Genomic DNA, 18,392 nt, shown 5'->3' on the forward strand with positions numbered 1-18,392 from the left:
CAGCAGATGGCAATAACGCGCCCTCGTAATCTCCGGTTCCGGACACATTGGCGCTTTAGCTCTTGATTACCGTGAATCGAAACTGCACTTTCTCTCCAGCCGAGCTCCAGGTTTGATTCCACTGGTTACAAGCTGACAGTCCGGCGTTGGGATCAACACTTAACCGTTCACCCTCCGGGATGTCTTACCTGGAGAAGCCAGCCCCAGGGAGGCTGTTGCTGGACGACACAGTTCCCCTGACGGCGGCAATCGAAGCAAGCCAGAACCTGCAGTCCCACACGGTGAGTGCTACTTGCATTTTACCGTGAAGAGCAACACAACTAATAGTATAAACGCAATCTTTAAGGGACTCGGAGTGATGCTCGATGACGAAATTGTCACTGGTTACAATATCTAAATGACGTCTATTATAACGTTATCTGTAAAAAGCTCACAGTCAGGAACTGCGATTAAGCAATTTCCTGGAAGTGCTTAACTGTGACTCAGAGCTTTTGGAATATTGATAATATTCCATGGAAGCTTCTTTTTTGTCGATTTGGACACCATCGAAGGCGACGCTTGGTCTTATTGTCGCGGTGCTATTTGAACGCCATCAAACAAACATGTAATAATAGCATTGTCTTTAGTTGATATTGTTGACCCAAGCTTGTGATGGTTCTGGTATTCTCGTGTCCGATAATGGAAGCACAAGCTGTTGTTGACAGTTTAGCTGGGCTTAACTGCTGCCTGACAGTTAGCTTAGCATGCTACCGCTAATGCCATCCCTAACACTTACGGTGTTGTTTTTGGCCCTAAAAGTGCTCATGTCTTGTCTTTTTATTCATGAAAAAGACATGTAAGTAAGCCAATTTATCATATGTTGATGTTGGACATATACTGTGACGTGTTTTAAGTATTTTATTGTCAAAGAAAAACACCGGAAGTCGTCCACTCACAGGAAACTTCATTATTATACCTGTGCCACTTTATTAGATTCTAAACAAAAAAAATCTGACATTACAAAGATAATAATCGTTTTGATTTACATTGTTTGAGGGATATTCATTTAACAATACGGTATTGGTGATCATTAGACTGTGTACCCAATGAAACGGTTGGACAATACTTCCACTGATTTATGTATGAATTAATGTGGTAATAAATATTTGGTATATTTTCATACAAATATTAAAATATTTTTGGTGAAACGCTAGCTAACTTGTGACCGGGGTTGCATAAATGCAAGTGCTTTTTGAGACATTTTTAAGGTTAATAATTATTTATAATGCTCTTATCATGAATTCCAATGAAATCTCAAAAGTGCTACAGACTCTGTAAAACAATCAGCATAAAATAAAATAAATACAATAATCAAGTTAAAAACCAAAACAATTCAAATGACTGAAAATGAAGCAGTTCAAAAGTGCAAAATATACACTAGACACTCGGAATATTCTCAGCATGACATCGAGTTTGTGGAGAAAACCCACCTTGAGATGCTCTGTGGGAAAACTTATTTTCCTCCCCCAAAGGGAGAAAGAATGCATGTTGAGTGGAGCCAGGCAGAAAAGATGTCATGGTTGTTTACTTGCTGTTTGTTCATGAAAGCTGCTCAGCTCACGTGAATGAAAGCGGGATTACAGCAACAAACGCGAACGAGCAGGAGTTTGACCGAGATAATTAAAAGATCAGATGCGAGAAAAGGGAAATTACATGATTGACATCTGGGAAAACTTGACTGAATGCTACTGTATTTCTTATCAATGTATTTATAAAGACATCATAGGCAACTAACCACTATTGCCTTTTAACACTTATTGTACTGAATTTAGTTAAACTTAATTCAATTCAAATGTGAATAAACCTTTTTATTTAGCAAGGCAGAGGGGAGAGGAAATGCTAAAAAAAAAAAAATCTTTGCAGGCCTATAGCTGTTGATGTACAGTGGGTATATTTTTGTGTAAATATCACTGTAAATTATTGTAACATTCATTTTTAAGTGCAATAAGAGGCACGTTAGTATGGTGCATATGATATAATTAAGCTACAACATTCAGTATATTATTTCCAAGCATGTAAAACGTGATGCTGCATGAAACATCTTTTTTTTTTTGGTATTATTTCTTTGTTATTCTTTACATGTTTTAATCAATGTGTATGTCCCATGTGTAGGAATACATCATCCGTGTCCAGAGGGGAGTGTCCTCAGAGAACAGCTGGCAGGTAGAAATGTCAATCACGACATAAGAACACTTATATGGTCCATATGGAGGAAAAGAACTGCAATCACTGCCTCTTTTACACTAAGTGCGTGTGTTTTGTGTATTGTAGGTAGTGCGGCGCTACAGTGATTTTGACGCTCTCAACAACAGCCTGATGGTGAGTTTTACGTCTTTTGTGACCGAGGCTGATGTGTTTTTGTGACGCCAGTACAAAAACAAACAATTCTAGGTACTCATTCAACAATATTTTTATAATTGTGCGTATAGAACTGTACTGTATCATAGCACAGTATTAATAATAAATGTAACAGCCAAGAAAGCTTTAAATGAGTCCAATGATCCCAGAACAGGATGCTGGGAGTATTTTTGCTGAGGTTTTTCCTGTTCACTTCCTGTTTCGGGTATTGCTCTCGGGGTCAACGCACACAAGCGTAAAAAAACAAACATCATAATTATGAAAGGTTGTGAAAAATATGGACGCTGTGCAGGTGTGCGGTGTCAGCCTTCCTCTCCCGCCTAAGAAGCTGATCGGAAACAGGGACCGGGAGTTCATAGCAGAAAGGCAGAGAGGCCTGCAGGCCTACCTGGATGCCATTACCCAGCATCCTTTGCTCTGCAGCGCTCTGCCTGTCAAGAAGTTCCTGGACCCAGACAACTACGCTGCCAACTACACAGGTGGGTTCTTGGATCGTCACTTTCCAGAAGTAAGAAAATAATCATTGCTATTGGTGAAGCATAAAGCACTCATTTTTATACAAGTGTAAAAAGAAGTGAAGCAGATTTAAAACAAAAAAAGTCATTGTTATGCTCTGCTGTTAGTCTTAAAGCCAACCAACATGTGTTCTGTTTCTGTGTGCCAGAGATTGCCCTGCAGCAGGTCTCCATGTTCTTCAGGTCAGACCCCAACTGGGAAGTTCTGGAGCCTCTCAGAGATGTTGGTATGTCACTGCCGCCTCCGCGCTTATGACTTCACTGACAATACAGCACAAATGAGGAGATTAGATTGTGTGCACACTAAATAAGAGACAGAATGTTGTTATGACACCTGAAACCTAAGAGATTTCAGTGAATAAGACTGAATGTGAGCACACAGATAAGATGAACGTGTGCTCTCTTTCAGGCTGGAGGATCAGGAAGAAATATTTCCTCATCAAAAACAAAGAACAAAGCAAAGAGCGGTATATGCTGAGCTGGGTGAGTACAAACTACAACCCAGAGAGCTAATGCTCTCACTCACTTGATTTCAACTACCGGTAAGTATAATGTGTGTGTGTGTGTGCGTGTGTGGTAGGTGGACCTGGGCCCTGATAAGTTCCTGTCAGACAAAGACCTGCACTCTGCCATGAAGCTGCTCACCAGCCTCTCGGTATGTGCACAGTCCATCCTAATGTTGAAGAAAAGATAGTTCATTTCCCATGTATTTGTATTACTCTAAAACAGGCATCAAATCAAATTTAGGTTTGTGTCAAGTAGTACAAAATGTACTTTTGTACTCGTCACATAATTGGACTAAATAGGTCAGGTAACAAAAGGTGGCTGGACATTTTAGACTCTCTGTTTAAGTGCTCTCAGCAACTTTGCCATTAAATTAACAGTTGTGTAATGTTCTTGGCTAATGCCCTGCTGGTTGTTGAGAAACACTAAATAAGTTAATAAATGGGGGTACGCGCACCCCACTTTGGGAATCTAGGGCTTAGCATAGTGGTCACCAACCTTGATCCCTATATATATGCCCAATATATGCTTTTTTTATTATTGGTTGTTGGTTTCAACATTTCAGCTTTTGCTAATTGAGCCTTTTGCTGTATTTAAAAAAAAAAATCATTTTTGCTGTTTTTTAAATGTTATTTGGTTTCTGCAGTGATGTAATGCAAACGAGCCACGGGCCACAGATGGCCCCTGAACCGCACTCTGGGCACCCCTAGACCCCTGCTTTAGTGGCTCTTGGGCGGGGTTGGGCTTGTGGCGTTGGTTTCATGAGAAAACCACAACCATTTGGCTTGTTGGCTCAGTGTAGTGGACGAGCGATGCAGATTGAGGAGAAAGGGGCTGGTCAATGCGCTACAACAGTCAGCCCTTAACGAGCATCGTCGTCATGGCTCGGTGTACTAGTGTACCGCCGACTGGGTTTTCGGGACTGGGCTCCGTGCTGGGGCTCGCGGGTTGCTGCCTGGATAGCGACAAGGCGTACGAGCGTATTCAGTGGACAAAATGCATTCCTGTGGTCGCTCTCTGGGAGGTGAGGGCACTGATATGATAATAGATTTTTTTCAGAATGTTCTCGCGATCCACCTGCAAAGTCCCAAAGTCACTGCCGGCCTTCCACAGAGAGGAAAAGCCATCTGAGGGTTTTTTTTGTTTGTTTTTGACAGCAGCAGTAGCATCAGCGGGAAAGCAGGAAGTCAAATGCATTAAAGATATTTTTATGCTCTGCTGAATGAGTGATGATTGATTTGACTGTCAAGATAGAGGATTATATACCCAAGCTCACCAGAAGGTGATCAGACTTTTACAAACTATTACAACCTTTTCTGGAGAAGGACAGACTCAATGTACTTCATATGCAAATAAAAGAATTAGACCACAAATGTTTTTCAGTTTATTAAACAAATAATAGGAAGGGGACTAAGAAGTACCGTATTTGAAAACAACATTTTTAACAAAAGTGAATTATTCTCTTCTTTTTCTTGTTAGGCTCATAATGAGCAACCTCTATTAACATTAAAAAAGAGTGCCTGACCAGCCATGAACCTCACTGCACGTCACTGAGAGGACCTAATTCACTCATCAGATACCAATCAGTGCAATGGAGAAAATAAAAAGACCACTTTTTCATCACATTACACTCCTTCAGAGGCATTTGAGTTTGACTGGAGTGTTAACATAAGTACAAGATTATTAGTTGCTTTGGTTTGTTTGGATGGCTAAAAAGGGAGCTTCTCATTGGGAGGTTATGAAAGAGTGTAGGCAGGAAGTTGCAGACAAACAAACGGAGCATTCTCATCTCCTGCCTTCTCCTTTGCAGAGTCCGTACATGTCTCCATTGTTTTTCTCCAGCACCAGTGAGTCTTCAGCACTTCTCATCAGGCCTTTCAATGAGGCCGGCTCACTCAGAGACCACATTTGTAAGGTATGATGATGGCACATTACAAATCTATTTATGGATTTTAGCTTTGCTTCCCCCATATCTTCAACTAAAACTAGACCAATCATCTTCATTAGATACAGTTTTAGATACCTGAAGGTCTTATTTCATATTACAAAAAGTTTAGTTTTGAAATTGTTACTATTAGTTAGGAGTTTTCATCCTGACATGAAAAATAAACCATTGAGTCTTCCTTTGGGACTGTCAGGAAAATTTGCATTTTTAAAATGTTTTGTCTCCAATTTTTCATTTAATTTTACAAATTGTAGTTAGAATTATGCACTAACTTCCGTATGTATTTCTGCTGAGATGCACTCTAATGTCACGCTGACTTGCTATGATTGTCTGCTTGAGGCTAGAGGCCTCTTGTGTCCAAAACAAGTCCTCCACATGCTTATCACTTGATTCAAATAGCCTTGGATGCCAAGGCATGTTAGTCTGGGGTTCATTGTCTCTGTTCCTCACAAGAGGAGGAGATCACCCCTCCCTTTCCTATATTAATTAACATCTTAGCACGAATAGTCAGACATTTTCTCTGCAAGCCCTGTGTTCAGATTGTATTTTTTTGTCTCGTTGCATCCAAGTTTTATTCAATTGCACCTTTCATTATGGTTAAAAAACTGTCTTGTCTCACATCTGTTTTGGAGCCAAATGCTGCATTCGGAAGGACGTTTACCAGATGCATCCTTGTTGGATGCTTCAGTAAACTTAACTTGTTTAACTGCTTCAGTTAATCATAAGCAAAAAAAAAAAATAATAAAAAGAACATGGCTGACCACTGCGATAAGTTAGTATTTATAATAGTTTGTGAAGTCTAAACATATCTAATCTTTTTTTGTAATCACTTAATGCAGAGATGGTAGTGACACACCAGTGTGACATCAGATTAAGTCGGCCTACACTTTGCGAGTAGGATTCCGACTGAGTGGCGCGTACTTGTCCTGTTCTTAGGTTAGAAATTTCCAGCTTCCCATTTTTAAAAAAATGCTACAAGAAAGTAAGTTGCGGCTCAGAAGAGCCTTAAGTAAGTGTTCAAAGAGTCAATGATTGCAAGAAAGAGGATTAAAGTGTCTTTTTTAACAGCCCATAATAAAGTCAGAGGTCTTTCTAAATGAACGTAGTCGTCCCACAAAGCAAACAGCAAACTGGGACGCACATGTTGATGATGAAAACCAAAGTCAGTGTTTTGTGTGTCAGGTGAAGCCCAGAGAGAACTACTTGAAGAAGTACGGCAACCCCAAGAAGTGTCAGGGTCTTGAACTAGCGCACATCAAACTGTATGGCCGCCAGATACTGGAGGTATACTCACATGCAGACACACACTTGTGGGGCGCACACACACCATACTAAATTCTGTAGTGTGTGTGTGTGTTTTCAGGGCCTACGACTCCTCCACGACAGTGGTTTATTTTTTGGCCACCTGCACGCCTCAAATGTGACGGTGGACCAGGGCATGTGTCGACTGATGGACGTGGAGAACGGCATTCTGGGAGTTCCCTCTGCCCTGCGACCTGCTTTCACCCACTTCAAGAAGATTAACGTACGTCAACAGCACAGTTACGATGTAACCAACCACATTTGGTAACATTAGGTGCCGCACGTCTCACTAACACTGTAAGGCAGTAGAACCATGCTATGATTTAATAACATGAATGTACAATATTGAGTGCCGTATAAGTGGTTGCTTGTTAAACAGTTGTGTGTTTTTGTCCATGCAGACGACAGAAAGCATTGATGTCTTCTGCTTTGGCCATTTACTCTATGAGATCACTTATGGCCAACCACCTGATAGCATTCCCATTGACCACTATCCCACCATTCCCTACACTGCTGTGGGTCAGTGCATGCACACACACACTCTCGGTATGTACATTGTTTTTTGTATCTAACTGTGTATGCGTGCGTGTAGTATCAGTGCTGCAGTCCATCCTGTCCACAGAGGCGTGTAAGTCAGGGATGCCCACAGTGTTGCAGCTCATCCAGACGCCGTGAGTTTTCTCCTTTTTAAGTTTTTGATGAGCATAAATAACATTGTTGTGTATGATTTTAATGTTAGCGCATGTGTCATGTTACATACAGGTATCATACTTGTGTGCGTTTCATGTGTATAACACAGCATTTATTACATAGCATGTCTATAGCCTGTTTTGTTTGTATATGCTGTATAAGGCTTGTGTATGAAATGTTGGTGAATATTGTGTTATGTGTACAGTCCCATAGGAAATAATGTAAATCCAATTAATTTGTTCCAGAAAGCCAAAAATTGTATCACAAAACACATTTTTAGAGTTTTAGAATTATAGGTAAAGGTATAATGGTAAAGCTTATTTAAAAAAAGCTTTATTTTTTTTTTATTTAAAAAAAAAAAAAAGGATCTCGAGATCGGATTGGTAATACTATAAGAAAAAAAAATTGGATCGGATCAGAAGCCAAAAAATGTGGATTGGGACATCCATATTAAGAACAAGGTTGGAATCACAGAGTGTATTAATAAGATGAAAAGACGGGCGCAATATCCTACGCTAACCGGAGAATACATGCAACCAAAGGCAAAACTGTAGCGTACATTTTTTACGTTAACCTAAAAACACGCTAACCAGGGCGGATGCCAACCGAGGTTTCACTGTACAGTAATAAAAAGATTAAATACAAGAATTAATGAAATGGTAATAAGAAATAATAGAAGAACGCCTTACTTTTCTCGCTTTGGTTGCCTTGCACACTGGAAGGGACGTTGCAAGGAGGGAGGGACAGGCTTATTGGGAGGAGAAGGCCTCAATGACACCGTTACACTGCTTAATTCTTACTGTCTGCTTTATAGTAGAAGTCCTTTCACATGTTAAAGAATACCGTCTTTATCCTTGATGATAAACCTTGTGGCATTTGAGTTGCTTGGACCGGGGCATGGAGCCAATGTTGATTTTCCCACTGAGGGTTTTACGATGTGTACCGGTAGTTTGACTTCACTTTTCACTTTCCTTTTGTTTTTTCATGTGCTGCCACCAGAAGAGTCTGCCTCACGCTTGGGGATGTTGAAGTTAAAAAGTTAACTCAAAAGAACAAAAGTGACATCCTTCCTCATTGTAGCGACCGGCAATTATGTATTATTCTGCCGCGCACCCTTTTTTTTTTTTGTACAGTGTTAATAATTTATGGGCATGCAGACGTAACTATGAAACCTTGTAATATGGAACGCCATAAAACAAAGACTACCTTTATCGAGGAAAAGGCTTCTTGAGACGTCATCTGTACTTCTGTGTAGAAGGTGTCGGACGTTTCGCTCCTCATCCGAAGAGCTTCGTCAGCAAACTAATAAGTGCTGGTAGCTTAGGCCTTAAATACAGTAAGAGTGGGCGGAATTGGTGTGCCAACACCCTCCTCCTATTGGTTCGTTACACTAAGCCTGGGCGGAGCAGTGGTATAATCCTATCCTGTTATTCACACCTACGATAAAAGGGAAGTGTCGCTCCCTGAATTGGGTATGAACGACTCTGATACTGGCTTGTTAGCATCTATTGTTCTGGCTCGGCCCTGCCTTCACCTCATTTGCAAGACTAAGAGCTGTGGGTTTTGGTCTCAGTAACCTGCTGAACACAGGGTCCAAATTAAACCTCAAACCACCATTCCGATTCAATGATGGGTTCTGTTGTTTGACAAAAATAGCTTCCTTAACTCCTCTTTCAAACCATCTGTTTTCTTTGGCCAAAATCTTAACCTCGCTGTCCTGAAAAGAGTGATTGGTAGCTTTCAGGTGTAGATGTACTGCTGATTGAGGACCACTAGCATTGTCCCTGCGATGTTGATAAAGCCTTTTTTGGAGCATTTGCTTAGTTTCCCCAATGTAGTGCTCTTTGCATTCCTCATCTTTACAGTGGATGGAATAGACCACATTGCTCTGTTTCTGGTTTGGAGCCTTGTCTTTAGGATGCACTAATTTTTGTCTCAGGGTATTTACTGGTTTGAAATAGGTAGGAATTTTGTGTTGCCATAAGATCCTCTGGAGTTTTTCGGAGACCCCCGCTACATAAGGGACTACCACTCCTCTCCTTTTTGCTTCTGTGGGCTTTTGGGTTTCTTTCCCTACTCTCTTCTTTTGACATTTGTTAAAAGCCCACCATGGGTACCCACAGGTTGAGAGCGCTCTCTGGACATGTTGTGTCTCCTTTTTCTTTCCCTCAGCACTAGTTGGTATTTGTTCCGCTCTATGTTGGAGGGTCCTAATAACCCCTAGTTTATGTTGTAGTGGATGGTTTGATTCAAAAAGCAGGTATTGGTCAGTGTGTGTGGCCTTTCTAAAGACCTCTGTAAGTAGCTGTCTGTCCTTTCCTATAATTACCTTGCAGTCTAAGAAGGCTAGTTGGTTTTCTTTAGTGTCCTCGCGAGTAAATTTGATATTGGTGTCCACCGCATTGATGTGATCTGTGAAAGACTGAATTTCTTGTTTTTTGATTATGACAAAGGTGTCATCCACGTATCTAAACCAGTGCCTTGGTTTTGTCCCTGAGAAGGATGTGAGAGCCTGTTTCTCCATCTCTTCCATGTACAGATTCGCCACTATGGGTGAGACTGGTGAGCCCATAGCACAACCATGAATTTGTCTGTAGAATTTCCCTCTAAACTGAAAATATGTGGTGTTAAGGCAAATTTCCAGTAATTGGCAGATGTGGTCAGCACTAAGTTTTGTTCTCCGATGCAGAGTTGAGTCCTCGAGCAGTCTCTTCCTCACCACCGAGACTGCTGCTGAGGTGGGGACAGATGTGAAAAGTGAAGTCACATCATAAGACACCAAAGTTTCCTCTGGCTCCAATCTGAGGTCTTTGATGCTCGCCACAAACCCTTTTGTGTTCTCTATATGATGATCAGTGTTGCCTACCAATGGGGATAAGACTGTTTTTACATATTTCGCTACATTGTACGTGGTAGAGTCAATGCTACAGACAATGGGTCTGAGGGGAAACCCTTCCTTGTGGATTTTTGGAAGGCCATAGATACATGGTGTAGCCTCCCCAGGGTATAACCTATGATACATCTGTCTGTCAATTAGTTCTTCCTTCTCTAACTTTTGGAGACAGTGTATGATTTCTTTCTTATACCTACTGGATGGGTCCCTTTTAAGTTGCTCTATATCTGTACATGGAAGAGATGGAGAAACAGGCTCTCACATCCTTCTCAGGGACAAAACCAAGGCACTGGTTTAGATACGTGGATGACACCTTTGTCATAATCAAAAAACAAGAAATTCAGTCTTTCACAGATCACATCAATGCGGTGGACACCAATATCAAATTTACTCGCGAGGACACTAAAGAAAACCAACTAGCCTTCTTAGACTGCAAGGTAATTATAGGAAAGGACAGACAGCTACTTACAGAGGTCTTTAGAAAGGCCACACACACTGACCAATACCTGCTTTTTGAATCAAACCATCCACTACAACATAAACTAGGGGTTATTAGGACCCTCCAACATAGAGCGGAACAAATACCAACTAGTGCTGAGGGAAAGAAAAAGGAGACACAACATGTCCAGAGAGCGCTCTCAACCTGTGGGTACCCACGGTGGGCTTTTAACAAATGTCAAAAGAAGAGAGTAGGGAAAGAAACCCAAAAGCCCACAGAAGCAAAAAGGAGAGGAGTGGTAGTCCCTTATGTAGCGGGGGTCTCCGAAAAACTCCAGAGGATCTTATGGCAACACAAAATTCCTACCTATTTCAAACCAGTAAATACCCTGAGACAAAAATTAGTGCATCCTAAAGACAAGGCTCCAAACCAGAAACAGAGCAATGTGGTCTATTCCATCCACTGTAAAGATGAGGAATGCAAAGAGCACTACATTGGGGAAACTAAGCAAATGCTCCAAAAAAGGCTTTATCAACATCGCAGGGACAATGCTAGTGGTCCTCAATCAGCAGTACATCTACACCTGAAAGCTACCAATCACTCTTTTCAGGACAGCGAGGTTAAGATTTTGGCCAAAGAAAACAGATGGTTTGAAAGAGGAGTTAAGGAAGCTATTTTTGTCAAACAACAGAACCCATCATTGAATCGGAATGGTGGTTTGAGGTTTAATTTGGACCCTGTGTTCAGCAGGTTACTGAGACCAAAACCCACAGCTCTTAGTCTTGCAAATGAGGTGAAGGCAGGGCCGAGCCAGAACAATAGATGCTAACAAGCCAGTATCAGAGTCGTTCATACCCAATTCAGGGAGCGACACTTCCCTTTTATCGTAGGTGTGAATAACAGGATAGGATTATACCACTGCTCCGCCCAGGCTTAGTGTAACGAACCAATAGGAGGAGGGTGTTGGCACACCAATTCCGCCCACTCTTACTGTATTTAAGGCCTAAGCTACCAGCACTTATTAGTTTGCTGACGAAGCTCTTCGGATGAGGAGCGAAACGTCCGACACCTTCTACACAGAAGTACAGATGACGTCTCAAGAAGCCTTTTCCTCGATGGACAACTCCTGTACGACTGAGAGCCTACACAGACGCATAAAGACTACCTTTATGTTAAGGCAGAGTATGTAACAAGTATCCAAAACTGGACTCTTCTTGTTCGTTGAAGTGATTTCACCTTTAATCCAAAAGGCTTCTTCAGTTCAAAATTCAAGTGTGGAATCTCCCTGCTTATGTCTCTTGGTGGGTGTGTCCCCTTGGGGTGGTCACATGAGAGTTGTTGTTGTTGTGGTTGTTACCGAGCATGGCCAGTGAATGACCGTCCTGCATAACAATATGTTGTTTGCTTCCGTCATGTCAAAAGAGCTTATTAGTGGCCACTCTTCCAGTGGAATGAGACTATCTTTGGGAGAGAAATGTAAGGACATTATTATAAGCAGACTATAGGCAATAGCGCAAACCTCCTCTGTTGATGGAGGGCCTTTGTAGTTCGACATGCATTTGTGTCAGGATTGCTTGGTCTCTCCAATGTTGGGGTCATTGCACTCCTCACTACACTGCACTGCATAAACAACATTGCTGAGTTTGTATCTTGGGATTTTGTCTGTGGTGAACCAGCTTTTGTATGAGGGTGTTGGTGAACATCTTCAACAAACAAGAAGTGTCCATTTGCCTCCATTCAACCTTTTGCGGATTACCGTGACCTGGATGACATAGAATCTACACAGACATTTGTGCATGTAACATGTTTTATGTACACTGTATGTAACATATTTCTGCATATAATATGTTGTTTTGCAGCATGTAACATGTTTGTGTACAATAAGGAATATGTCTTATGTACGGTACATGTCTATGATGTTTTCTTTAGACTGTTCAGTGACATCCCGCTACAGCACTCAGAAAAAATCCAGATCAAGGTGAGACTCTCTCTCTTTTGGTGGAAGTACATGAACATGGCTTATATGTGAAATATGTCTCTCCAGGTCCCTAGCAGACTGAAGGACGCACTGAAGACAGCCAAGGAGCGTCTCGAGAAGCGCTTGCAGGAGGAGCAGAGAGTGGTAAGCAGATCACATGACCTTTCAGCCTTATGTTATTTAAACACGGCCCTTCTGGATAAGATGGATCATTTCCCCACAACCTTTTCACCTTAATGACGTCCATGTGCAGTTATTCTGAGTTGTATATGCACTGTTGTGTATTCTGACTATTACTACTACACATATGGAAGTGTACATATCCTACTACATTTAAGTGTACATTGATCTTTGGTTGATGTCAATGTGTTTGGATGGTTTGCTTGAAGCTCCGCCAGCACAGGAGGCTGACCAGAGCTCAGTCTCATCACGGCTCAGAAGAGGAGAGAAAGAGGAGGAAGATTCTAGCGAGGAAGGTACATGATTCCTGTCACTCGCGTGTTAAACAAAATACACAATCTGTTGAAGCCGGCATCTCCTCGTGAAGATAGTGCGCTCTGGTTACACAGCGCCCTTTGTGTGTCTTTGCAGAAGTGCAGACAGTCCACTTATGAGAATGAAGATGACGTCTCTGTTAGGAACAATAATAACTCTGGTAAGTAACTCATAGTTTTATTATGATTAGTATGTTATTTTTATTATTGTGCCTGTTGTGAGATAATTCAAACTTGCAATAAAAGCCTGTTGTTCCGGTGACCAAGGCTGGTACTTTTATGGTTCACCTACTGACATCTAGTGACCAGTGTAGAATACTGCATATCACAATTTGCATCTTCTTATGTCTTATATTTGTATTTTGCTATTTTTAAACTGTGATAGAGTGAAACCGCAAAAGTCAAACCACAATGTGGCGAGGGAGGAATGTACAAGTCATAGAGAAAGTGACAAAACCCTGCATGTGACTCAGAGTGATTCTTCCTGAGGTGTAATATTAGATTAGAAGTATTTAAGGAAGATGCCTGACTCCCTCCTCGCATAACCAGCGTATGTCATGTTCTGCATGATAGGTTGGACTTTAGTTTTGTGTTTTCTTAGTTTCAAATGGTTTCCTGTGTTATTTTGGTTATCTCTTTGTCGTTTGGGACATTTTACAGCTGCTTTGCGGTCGCTGGAAAGTGTGTTTTCATTGTTATCAGCGCTACTATTTAGGTGGAGCTGCATTATTCACAAACAGCAAAAGGTGAACTTTTCAGTTATTGAAAATTGTACATTTGCAAGCCAAAACTTGGAAATAATTTCAAACCACGGGCATAATGCTGCTTTGCGGAGCACATGATCACTCGCATGCCGATATCATTATTGGCAGAAAAAACGATACCGTTATGATCGTTTTTTTAATGCCCGTATTGTCTGATAATATCGGTTGGCCAATATTATCGGACAATAATATTACAAATTTAAATAAAGTCAATTTAAAAATTGGAATTGCATCCGCTCCAGTGTCTAAGCTCACTCCTTTAACCGATTCTCAGTGAGTGTAATAACCTGCAGTCAGTCAGACTTCAGTCATGTTGGCTGATTGTCTTCACTAGGCAGTAAACTTGCAAAATGATGTCATGTTTTCGTGTGTCTCTAGGCTCTGGTGCCAGTTCCCCTCCCACGTGCCCATCCTCCCCCACCCCCCCACCCTCCACAGGTAGGTTGGTCAACCTCCATGTCCCCGCCTCTTCTCTGCCTTTTGTGTCTGTCTCTGTCCTCCTCTTTTTGCCTTTACAGTACTTCATCTAGGATGGCAACTACTTAGTGCTGTAGGCAGTGTTGGTGCACCCTGGTGGTGATGCGGTGCATGTCTGCATGTAGTTTAGGTCACAACAGCATAGTTTAGGTCACAACAGTGAAATTCCATGTTTAACGTCAGTATGCCACTAATATGTCACTTTGTGTTGGTAGGGATGTCTCTGAGGTTTTGTGCATTTTTAAAATAAATAATCTTTATTTTTTCTGAATTTTTGCAGTCAAATCCTCAATCATATGACCTCAGGAGCATTTGACTTTAGAGGTTCCACTATATTTTCCTTTACTCATAATTACTAAGACCAACTGATGTAGGGTCATGCTGGCTTCCTACCATGTGATGGGGTCTCCTCTCCTCTCCTTCCGTCCTTCCTTCCTCCCTGGTCCTCTTGTTACTGTCTAAATGCTGATTGGTCCACTCAACAGTTAACTGTCGTCTCTCTCTTTATCCTGTGCCGTCTCCACCATAGAGCATGCTCCATTCTGACCGTGTTGTTGGGGTAAAGTAAATGTTTTTTCCATGTTGATGATGATGATGATTAGGGTCCCTGGCAGTTTTTTTTATTTTTATTAAAGCTGTCATACTTCTGAGCTTCCCAGCAAGAGCTGTTAGCACACGAGCGAAACTCTTGTTGCTGCATGATGTGTTTGAGCCCGTCGGTCAAGATGACCAAATTCTTCTTCTTCGTTTTCTTTTTATAAATCGTGTGCAGCTTGCTTGAAAGCCGATGTACGCACAACTTTGTTAAAACCTCACAATCTGCAATGAAGTACAAACGTCACACAACCTGATTCCAATGGCTAACGTGTCATTGGAGATTGTGATCTGTCCGCTTGTCTCTTGTCTGCTTGGGCATGTTCATTTGTTTCTGTTCTTTTATGTCGTCTGCCTTTGGGACACAGTTTCACAGTTGAAGCATGTCTAGCCTTTGTGAGGAGTAGAATGACAGCACTAGAGGATAATGGCTTCCTGTCACTTCACTTTAATTCTTGTCAAATCTTTGACACTTCATGCACCTCTTTTTTTTTCCCTGAACACGTTTCTTCCCACCCTGTTTTGTCAACATCTTATCAGTGTCAAGAGTGCGACATCCCTCTGAAATACTTATTCCAGTGTTCGACTTTTCAGAGTCAGTGAAGGTAAATGGTGGCATTTTCATGACAACATGTGACCCTGGATCAGTGCACAGAAAGTGTGTTTGATATGCAAGTAGATAATAAGAGAAAGCCACCAAGTGTCACTTTGGGTCACCCCAGGGATCCGCTGTCCTCAGCATCAGAAGTTCAATGACAAAAGTCATTGACATTTCATTTCCTGCCTGACTGATGCTGCATCCTCACTGACTTGACTAAATAGTCAGCAGCTGCAGCTTTGTCGCTCTTTTGTTGCTGTGCTTCTTTTTATGGGGGGGGTGATAAAAGTCACAAACAAAAAGGATCCACTGGGATTTCACTTGTGTTCGCCATCAGTTCTCTCAAACAAATAACTTAGCCAATCATCACATCAGCTCCATGCTCAATGGAACTTAACGATTGTTAAACACACCATCATAAGCTTCAACTGATGGCGGATAGAGTTGTTGGGTGTTGACACACTCCTGCAGGAAGTGTTTTGCACAAAGATGTCCTTGTGGACAACCACCTCAACAAGATGTCCCTCTGTGTAAATGGCTGACTCTAAGAACAGCTTGACAGGCTGGAGCAAGAGCTCCAAAAGTCATACTGGCAGGGGAGTAGAGTGAGATCAAAGTTTCCAGAAAGTAGTACAGTTTGGTGCTACTTTGTGTTTACAATGTCAGAGGTTAAGAAGAGTTCCAAAGTAGGGACTTATCCCCTTATCCATACCGCTTTTTGGCGCCCTCGTCTTTGGGTACCAAGCAAGTTGGTAGGGTACCTAAATGAAATTCAATGTTCCATCTTTGTGCAATTTTCTTCTGCAAGAAGTGAACTTTAAGAGCAGAACGTGTTGCTTTTTTTTTTCTCTTATCTTCACTACTTTTCCTCCAGGTGGTCAGACAGCCCCTCCTCCTCCACCCCTCCCTCCTTCCCCTCCTATGCTGGACACCTCCTCCACATCATCCTGCTCTGAAGGACCAGGCGGAGGTCGCACCGCGCTGCTGAGCTCTATCCAGACCTTCAGTAAAGGCAAACTGAAGAAGGCCCAGACAACAGACCGTAGTGGGCCCGTCTTCTGACCCCGCTCTGACTGGAGCACCGTGCCACTCCCTGACATGTGAAGACACATCCTGTAAAATTAACCAAATCTACAGTTTTTTTGTTTTTTTTCTTCGGGTGGCGAGTGTAAATCCTGATTTATCTCCCGCCTGATGAATGCTGGAGAACTCAACACGAGACTAGTGGCCTCTTCTGGTCGACCAGGTTGGTTTTTTGCATCAGCAAACCTGCTCAGTGGGTTGATGTCATGGCGCTATCCAGCTTCCAGGCCTGGAACTGCAGCTTCCCTTTTAATCTCTGACCTGGACATGCAACATATAATGTTTCAACTGATTAGGTTGTTCTGTTGCAGTACATCAAAAAATAACTTTGTGAGGCAAAAAAAATCCCCCAAATGATTTTTGGTCAACACAGAACTTGGAAATGGTGGAAAGGATTAATGATCTTATATTATGAGGAAATGCCCAGTGGATACCATGTGATCTCCATTTTGTGTTGTTTTTAACCAAGAAAAAAAAAAGCCAAACAAAAATTTGATTTTTTTTTTTTTTTTTTACTTTCAGATATCCACACAAAAACTTGCTACATTTGGAGATACGTGCTTCTGATGTGTTTTTTGGGGGCCAGTCAGTTTGCATCATTTCCATTAATTTTAATCTTGCTTGCTAATTCTAGTCATCATTCCAGGATCATCCAGTTCTTTGACTTAAAGTGTGAGCGTGTCTTTCCTTCACTGGCCTCGACATGTAGCTCCGCGAGACAATTTGTGTTTTAACGATGTGATGTTTAAATATTAAGAGCTTCTATTCTTTCACTGTGCCATACATGATATGATCCTTGTGCCTCTAAGAATGTTTGAATGTGTTCAGGATGATTAGAACACAGTACGTCATCACTCGTGGACGTAAACCTGATGACTGCTTTCAAAAGGATGTTGGAGAATTTTTTTTAAAAAACGGAAAATGACTGTGGGTGTGAATGTTGTAAGTGCCATGGCTTTTTTTCATGACCCAGTGCAATCCAGTTCAGTGAGTCTGTCATTGAATTGCGTTTGAATATTTCTCTGCAGCACTTTACCCCAAGGCAACTTTGTCACATCAATATACAAAATAAACTCCCAGTAAGTGTTGGATGAATAACTTGGATTTGTTTTATTGAAAGACAGTGTTGTGTTTTTATAATCACAATGAAGTTTTTGGTTAGTACTGTATGTTTAAAAAACCACACACAAACAACTATACGGTATAGTCAATGGCTTCCAACCACATGTTATCTAAAACATTATCTTTAATAATGACACGTGTCTCATAAAGAGAGCTGCTTGAAATGTTTTGGTCACCTTGTTTGGCAAATACATAAAAAAGGGCTGACTGTATGAGGTTATAGTGATGCAGGTGTACCTAATGTGCCTGGCGAATTTTGTTATTCCCTAGGGCAGGGGTGTCCAAAGTCCGGCCCATGGGTCATATTCGGCCTGAAGCTCGTTTTTTCTTAGCCCCGGGCATATTGTAATTATTAAAAATTCATTATTAATATGTGTAAATATTATTAGATATTACACTAATTTGCTTCATCACCTACAACACAAATCAAAGATGTTGAAACTATCAAACTTCTGTACAGCGGAGAAAAATGTAGATACCCCTGCCTTTGGGATTGTAACTCGCATACGCACAAATGTCACGGACATGAGAAGCGTTCATGGCTCCTCTGTATAATATCCCGCCCCCGCCCAACTTTACGCTGCTGTGATTGGATAG

At 41.5% G+C, this 18,392-nt stretch overlaps 1 protein-coding gene across 4 annotated transcripts; it reads left to right on the top strand.

Moving 5' to 3' along the window:
- The first annotated feature begins 18 nt into the window (after nucleotides 1-18).
- On the top strand, nucleotides 19-17,771 carry LOC129186209 (PX domain-containing protein kinase-like protein). 4 transcript variants are annotated; one of them, XM_054784236.1, is made up of 19 exons: nucleotides 20-281; nucleotides 2,152-2,202; nucleotides 2,311-2,358; nucleotides 2,690-2,876; nucleotides 3,062-3,139; nucleotides 3,322-3,395; nucleotides 3,493-3,567; nucleotides 5,227-5,331; nucleotides 6,544-6,645; nucleotides 6,725-6,886; nucleotides 7,065-7,182; nucleotides 7,256-7,334; nucleotides 12,615-12,663; nucleotides 12,730-12,807; nucleotides 13,053-13,139; nucleotides 13,255-13,318; nucleotides 14,300-14,359; nucleotides 14,928-14,957; nucleotides 16,465-16,599. In XM_054784236.1, exons 1-18 carry the CDS (start codon nucleotides 180-182, stop codon nucleotides 14,942-14,944), a joined length of 1,536 nt encoding a protein of 511 aa, XP_054640211.1. In that variant the 5' UTR covers nucleotides 20-179; the 3' UTR covers nucleotides 14,945-14,957; nucleotides 16,465-16,599. The 4 variants fall into 4 exon arrangements, 2 of the variants coding, with proteins under 2 accessions (XP_054640208.1, XP_054640211.1); XM_054784233.1 differs by lacking the exon at nucleotides 14,928-14,957 and having other exon boundaries at nucleotides 19-281; nucleotides 16,465-17,771; XR_008572213.1 differs by lacking the exons at nucleotides 13,053-13,139; nucleotides 13,255-13,318; nucleotides 14,300-14,359; nucleotides 14,928-14,957; nucleotides 16,465-16,599 and adding an exon at nucleotides 8,353-8,559 and having other exon boundaries at nucleotides 19-281; nucleotides 11,851-12,663.
- The last annotated feature ends 621 nt before the right edge of the window (nucleotides 17,772-18,392 follow it).

This window comes from Dunckerocampus dactyliophorus, chromosome 8, assembly GCF_027744805.1.
Source record: "Dunckerocampus dactyliophorus isolate RoL2022-P2 chromosome 8, RoL_Ddac_1.1, whole genome shotgun sequence".
Classification (NCBI taxonomy): Eukaryota; Metazoa; Chordata; class Actinopteri; order Syngnathiformes; family Syngnathidae; genus Dunckerocampus; species Dunckerocampus dactyliophorus.

Coding starts and splice junctions, on each gene's coding strand:
- LOC129186209 (XM_054784233.1), top strand. CDS start 180: ATGTCTTACCTGGAGAAGCCAGCCCCAGGGAGGCTGTTGCTGGACGAC. Junction 2,877..3,061: donor CTACGCTGCCAACTACACAG/GTGGGTTCTTGG, acceptor TCTGTGTGCCAG/AGATTGCCCTGCAGCAGGTC. Junction 12,808..13,052: donor TGCAGGAGGAGCAGAGAGTG/GTAAGCAGATCA, acceptor GTTTGCTTGAAG/CTCCGCCAGCACAGGAGGCT.